Below are 7517 nucleotides of genomic sequence, written 5' to 3'. Positions count from 1 at the left end.
ACCCTTCCCACAGTCTTACAATGTTCCTAACAATTTTCTATACTCATAAAACTTTTTTAAAAATAGTAAGTTTAAATGGGTTCTACGCGCCAGAGAAGATGAAGAAAAGATGGCGATGAATTAGCTGTCCAGTGATGACAACGAAGGTGATGAAGATGAGATAAAACCTGAGGTGTTGGCTTCGTCCTTCATAATAAAAGTGCGAGATGGCATCCTTTTCCAGAACAGGCCCGTTTCATCCACATTAAGATCTTGTTCAGACCCGTAGACCCCCGGTGATCAGATCTTTGAACTCATTTTAACAAACTCCTCCGCTCCGACGCAGCCTCTCCGTGCACAGAAACACTGTTTAATCCGAACTGCTTTTGAAATTTGACGAACCGTCCCTTGCTGGCACTAAATGCAGTGGTTCGGTGGTTGAACCAGGTGGTCGAAGGTCCAGCTTCGGGTTCGTTACCCCCCACTCCTCATTTGCATCGTCATGTCTGCAGCTCCAAGACGATCATAAAGTTGTTTCACCTTTGTCCAGATGGTGTTGGTATCCAAAGTAATGTTTTTTTTTTCTGCAATCATTAATTCACACGACCATTGCAACTTCCATTTTAACAATCGTGCCGTAAAGGCGGCCGGCAACATCCGCATAGGTACAGTGTAGTTTGTCCCGAAGTTCCACTTTTTCTTTAATCGTCAGCATCTTCCGCTGGCGCCTCGGTTCGCCGCCATAAACTTTTGAACTCACAGAACATGTTTAGGAGCAACAAGAAGTCCAGTTAAGTCCAGTTGAAAAACATTGCAGGTACACAGATGTTTACTGAGCCACTCGGCGCCCGGGTTACGAAGCATTTTGGTTACAAAGCATTTCTGGCATTTCGGTTTGCCGCCAGAAACTTTTGAACGCACAGAACATTTAGAAACCATAACGCAATAGTAACGCTTGAAGTTTAGTTAAAAAAGAGTGAACATGAACAGACGGTAACAGCCAATCAGTGACCGGCAGGGGTGGAAGTAACGAATTACAAATATTCGCTTTACTGTAATTAAGTCGATTTTTTGGGTACTTGTACTTTTATGTGTATTTCTCTCAAGTGTGTAATTTTACTCATACTTAAGTACAATTTAGACCATGTAATCTACTTCACTACTTTTAAAATCAGAAGTCGCTACTGAGTACGGCCGCAATTTGAATTAATCAAACCGTTCATCTGCATCTTTGTAGCCAATAAGGCTCTCAGATCGCGAACGCGCCGATTACCTATGACGTAAGCAAAGAACAACTCCGTGGAGCAGAGAGTCATTTATGGACCTAAGATTTGGAGAACAAGCCAAAATGGAGAGGACAACACATGAACAGAGAAAATGAGGAGGTAACGGCTGAGGACGAGTGCCCGTGGCTGTACCTGGAGGAATTTTTCATGTGCAGAGGGTGAAAAGGAGACAGTGTCCAGATGCAAACTTCGTTTGATCTCTACGGTGCAGCAGCTTACAAGACTTCAGCATCTAATCTCAAAAAACATGTGGTATACGAGGTTTTACAACAGTATGATATTGTTTTTTTATTGATTGTATGTGTGGGTTATTAGTTTGGCTAAGTACACAAAGATCTTAGATATTGTCACTGCCATCGGTTTGCCTGGTACTAAAATAAGACAGAGCGTCTGAGCTTTAGTGTAGCTGTTATTTACAGTAAATCAAACTGAATGTCTTCTATTGACAACACAATAAAACATCAAGTGGTTAAAAAGTAATTAATATGCGGAGTAGTTTTTGAGAAGAGTACTTTGTATTTTGACTTAAGTATTTTTACAACACCAGTACTTCTACTTGTAATCGAGTACAATTTAAGCAGTGTAACAGTACTTGTAGTTGATTACAAATTTTTAGTACTCTTTCCACCTCTGGCAGCCGGGTTACTAAGCACAACGCTCTGTTTCTTAAAGAGACAAATCCTCACGAGTTACACTTTCTTGCGAATCTTACGTTTGTAAAGTTGAATTTTCTTAAAAATATATATTTTCCATGTGACATGAATTCAATTTTACATATGAAAGGCCGGTTCAGCGGTCATGACTTCACTTTGCAAAAATACTGTCAGCGGCACTACAGAGCTGACTTAAGGGCAATGTAGTCCGTCTGAGAGGCGATTACAGTAGAGTGGAGACTGAATGAGAGAAAACTACAAAATGGCAGCGCCTGTCCAAATTATTATTTTTTTGTCATTAACTTTTTTTACAACAACGTGAGTTCAGTGACATTATTGTACAATTGACAATCGTGTATCTTGTATAGTTTTTTTTTTGTCCAATACGTATGTTATGAACTGTACGTCCAGAAACCGTGACGGAGGAAGTCTGCAGAAGTCGAACCGCGTAGTAGCGAGGGACTACTGTACATACATTAACCTTTTTCGCTCTAATAAAAATGTGTAGTGTACATAATTTCTGTCCCGTGACAAAAACAACAACAAATAAAACTTTTTATGCAATGAATAATTACACAGTTAACTTATCAGTCATGTTTAAAATCATCACATTACTGTTTGTTTTTAAATTTGATCATATGTCTAGTATGTCTCAATTTTAGTCCTTTATATTTTATTTAATTTTATCAACTTTTTTATTTTTTTTTGCAGAGCTGCATCTTTCTGCGTTCAAGAATCATTGTTTTATTTATTGTTTGTTAATTTAACACTTGAATAAGACTGGATGGTTATTATAATCTATGATAATTTATTAGCTTAATCAGTTCCACAATGGTGTTAATTCATTTCAATCATTTCGTTATGTGCATGTATTGTGGCTGGGAATGACAAAATAAGAGGTTTGTGTTAGTAAGCACATATAAAAGTGTCTGAATTGTCAGATAATCCACTTTAGGGTTGAGTTTAAACATATTTATGGATGCGACTATAAAAAGTAGCTGTTTTGTCACCTTAAAGAAACAAATCAGTCATAAACAAGCTTTTTCAAACCCTGCAGTTGGTTTATTCTGAAATATGGACTTTGTTTTATTGTTTAGACATTTTGTCTTTTGTTTCTTGAGTGCAGAAAGCCAAGCTCGGCCCAGGTAAGAAGGTGATTACAGAGACGGACAACGGCCGCTCCAGTAACCTCCCGTCCAACAGCTTGGATCAGGTCAAACTCAGTGACTTCAGCTTTCTGGCTGTGCTGGGAAAAGGCAGCTTTGGCAAGGTTTGAAAGCAGTAAATGGTTAAAAATATATTAAAACTATAGTTATCCAACATTCCTCCTACTTCTCTATTCTCTGTTTTTTTACAAAGGTCATGCTTGCTGAGATGAAAGGTACAGAAGAGCTTTACGCAATTAAAATCCTGAAGAAGGATGTGGTGATCCAGGACGATGATGTCGAATGCACAATGGTGGAGAAGAGAGTCCTGGCCCAACAGGACAAGCCACCTTTTCTCACACAACTCCACTCATGCTTCCAGACTGTGGTAGGTAAAGCATGCCTCTGGATATTCATCTGAACATGTTTCTTCCTGTTCGGTCAGCTCGCATTAGATCAGAAAGGGCCTTTAAGCCAAACAGCTTAGTCATAAATTGCTGCAGAGGGCAGTAGAGGACAAATGTGAAGGAAAACAAAAGCAAGATGGAAATGAACATCCTCATTTAAAAGGTTCATAAACATGAGTGTACATGGGTTTGTACAAAATTTTAGGTTTATATACTCATGCACGTGCAAATAACCTTTAGGTCATGTCATTGCCATGGAACCAAGAGCTACATGCAGTGAGAGGTTGCAGTTAACACAATAGTTAGAGTAGCAATTCATATCTAATCGTTTTGCTACTCATATTTCTGGCAGAACATCGAAGAAACATTGTTAAACAGACAATAACTTCAAACTATTAGTAGAGAGCCAGCAATGCTCAGTCAGGTCATCTGGACGGTTTCATTTTTTGCTGGAACATTTTCATTCTTTATCCAAAGGACTTCATCATCATCATTTGTACCTGGATTATTGAGCATGAACTTTGATGTTTTGAACCACTTTGGTATGGCTGCCTCAGAGGAGTTGACGGGGGAGAGGCGGGGCCCCAGAAACCATCTTATCAATAGCAACTGTTTTTTTTTCCCCCCACTATGGGAGTTTGATGCTTGTGGGAATCAGTTTGTTTGTGGCTCCTCAGACTGATGAAGTCCTTTGGATGAAGGACAAAACGTCTCAGCAAACGAAGAAACCATCCAGAGGACCTGACTGAATATTGTTGGATTTGTACCTGGATTATTGAGCATGAACTTTATAAAACTGAAAGTTGTTCACAAGTCTTTACTTTGAACAACAAAAGCTGTTGAACTCATAAAAATAAACTATCTTGATACTGTATTCACATTGCATTTCCACTTCTGGCAGCCACATAGACATTTGATCTTTTTTAAGATTTCTCAATATGGTGTAAAATGAATCTCCCAGAATGCCTCATGCTGAATAATACTGACCACTGCTTAACACTGGGTTCACAAATGAATGGGTTCTAAATTTTAGATTTCTCAGAGAAAAAGAGCCAAACTAAAAGCTGGTTGGAGTCACGGCACTGTTACAATTTTCTGTGTACATGCACAGTGGAATATCTGGTGTTATTTGAAGTTCATGCTCAATAATCCAGGTTAAAAAAATCCAACAAAGTTGAGCCAGGTCATCTGGAAGGTTTCTTCTTTTGACGTTTTGTCCTTAATCCAAAGGACTTCATCAGTCGTACGAGTCACAACAAACTCAGTCCCACAAGCAGCACACTCACATAGTGGACCAACCAGTTTGCTGGTGATAAGATGATTTCTGGAGCTTGCCCTCTTCCCTGTTGACTCCTCTGAGGCAGCCATAGCCAAAGTGGTTCAAAACATCAAAGTTCATGCTCAATAATCCAAGTAAAAAGTGGGTGTGCTGCTTGTGAGATTGAGTTTGTTGTTGCTACTCATACTGATGAAGTCCTTTGGATGAAAGACGAAACATTTAATCAAAAAATAAACTGTCCAGATGACCTGACTCAAGTTTGTTGAATTTTTTACCTAAATTGTTAAGCATGAACTTTGATGTTTTGAACCACTTTGGCTATGGCTGCCTCAGAGGAGTCGACGGGGGAGAGGGCGGGCATCAGAAACCATCTTATCACCAACTAACTGGTTGGTCCATTATGTGAGTGTGTTGCTTATGGCACTGAGTTTGTTGTCGCTCCTCGGACTGACGAAGTCCTTTGGATGAAGGATGAAATATTTAAACTAAAAGAAAAAAAAACGCCCAGATGACCTGACTGAACTTTGTTGGCTTATTTTATTATATTACAGGATGGTTGTGCACAGTCAATCGACAAACTCGAGAAAATGGTGGTAAAAGATTCAGAAGAAGTTTACAGCTTGTATCAAGAGTTTCTGCACATCTGCATAGTCTTCTGTTTTTGCCCTCATTCGTTAATCCTTATTTTTTATAATTTAATAATTCCAACAGTATTTATTTATTCTATCTGATATCTTGTAAAATCAGCTAGAGTATTTTTTGTCAAAAAGGTTTTGTATTCAGGCAGATTTTGTAAGTATAAATTGCTGAAAAACAAGTTACTTGCACAATATTTTAAACTTGTTTTGTTGCAATGCCACATTATCAACATCCTTTACAATGAAGTCAAGACGAAAGCCTCATTACTGAGTGCAAAGGGAGCTAATTTTAAGGAGGATGACGAAGAGAGGTGTACTTTTGGCTAAAGGAGCTGTTACTGCAGCGCAGTGGGGAGTCAGAGCCCTTTAACGTCAAAGTAAAAGCAACTTATCCATCAGAGATGACACTTTGTTTCAGGATCAGCGTATTGTCAGGATGTCTCTGATGCTGTGTGGTTGCCTTTGTTTTGACTGAAAGGGACAATCACAAACAACTAGACTGGGTCAGGACAAACTTGTCACCATAAAACAAAGAGAATATTTCTTGACAGCAGCTGCGTTGTGTGAGTAAGTGTTTCTTTTTCCACGAATGCATTTGGTTCTGGGCGATTTAGGTCACCTTGTCTTGGAAAAAGTGACAGTAAAGATGCAACAACACACACTGTGAGGTCAGAGTACAAAGTATATGTCTGTCAGTGAATAGAAAGAAACCATCCATTTTCTTTACCCGCTTATTCCATTTTGGGTCACGGGGGTCGCTGGTGCCCATGTCCAGCAATCACTGTGCGAGGGGCGGGGTACACCCTGGACAGGTCGCAAGTCCATCACAGGGACACATAGAGACAAACGAGACAAACAACCATTCACTCTCTCACACACACCTAGGGACAATTTAGAGTTACCAATCAGCCTAACATGCATGTTTTTGGACTGTGGGAGGAAACCGGAGCACCTGGAGAAAACCCACGCATGCACGGAGAGAACATGCAAACTCCACCCAGAAAGGCCCCTGGACTGGGGTTTGAACCAGGGACCTGCTCGCTGAGAGGCAGCAGCTCTACCAGTTGCGCCACCGTGCTGCCCAATAGAAAGAAACACTTTTTTTATTTTTATGAATGCTCTCTAATCCAGGTAGATAAATCCAAGGTTGAGTCAGGTCCTCTAGATCAGGGGTTCTCAGACTTTTGGGGTTCAGGGGCCCCTTACAGGGGAGAAAAAGTTTCAGGGACCCCCTCATAACACTCAAGTTTTTTAAATAATTTTCTTCAATTTGTCTCTTTAATGCAATGGAAAAGTTTGTGTAACATAAATACTTAAGACATGTTCTTTAATAGTGTTAATACAATTTTTATACTTTTAAACATGGGGTATTTTTTCATTTAAGATGCGCTTAATTAACAAAATTTTTATTTCAACTTCCAAAAATGACAGTTTTGAGAAAATTAACAGTATCAAAAACAACAATGTTCAGTCAGGTAAACTGGATGGTTTCATTTTTTATTTTTTTATTTTTTTGCTGAGACGTTTCGCCCTTCATCCAAAGGACTTCGTCAATCTAAGGAGCCACCAAACAAACTGATTCCCACAAACAGCAACTGTGTTTTTCCACTATGGAGTATGCTGTTTGTGGGAATCAGTTTGATTGGTGGCTCCTCGGATTGAATAAGTCCTTTGGATGAAGGATGAAACATCTCAGCAAAAAAATAAATTAATTAAAATAATAGAAACCATCCAAATGACCTAACTGAACATTGGTGGATTTTGACCTGGATTATTAAGCATGAACTTTGGAGTATCAAGTAAGTAAGAAAGTAAGTAAGTAAGTAAAGTTTATTTATAAAGCGCTTATCACAGACATAAAATCACAAAGTGCTGTACAATAAAAATCAACGCTGAAATATACAAAGAATAAAACAACTTTAAAACTTTACGTCTTCACTGAATAAACATAATAAATGTATCGCCACTTCTTCAAATTATTACAGATTTATTTTTTTTTACATAAAACTGAACTGAATCATAACAGCAGTAGTCATACCAAGTAACAGGGCTTATTTTGTTAAACAATTGGCAGAACGCAAATAGTGACTGGGCCAGTGGGTTCTGGGGTCCTCTCCCAGAAAATGTTGA

The 7517-nt window shown here is 38.9% G+C and overlaps 1 protein-coding gene across 2 annotated transcripts in view; it reads left to right on the top strand.

The window, feature by feature from the left end:
• The window catches only part of prkcaa (protein kinase C, alpha, a), a 220424-nt gene that overhangs the window by 168134 nt on the left and 44773 nt on the right, over nucleotides 1–7517 (top strand). For both annotated transcript variants that reach the window (XM_037689762.1, XM_037689761.1), the window contains 2 exons: nucleotides 3045–3188; nucleotides 3278–3451. In XM_037689762.1, coding sequence (XP_037545690.1) covers nucleotides 3045–3188; nucleotides 3278–3451 — 318 coding nt within the window. The remainder of the gene's footprint in view (nucleotides 1–3044; nucleotides 3189–3277; nucleotides 3452–7517) is intronic.

This window comes from Nematolebias whitei, chromosome 16, assembly GCF_014905685.2.
Source record: "Nematolebias whitei isolate Nwh7 chromosome 16, NemWhi1, whole genome shotgun sequence".
Taxonomy (NCBI): domain Eukaryota; kingdom Metazoa; phylum Chordata; class Actinopteri; order Cyprinodontiformes; family Rivulidae; genus Nematolebias; species Nematolebias whitei.
This window is presented reverse-complemented; position numbering and strand designations above follow the sequence as displayed.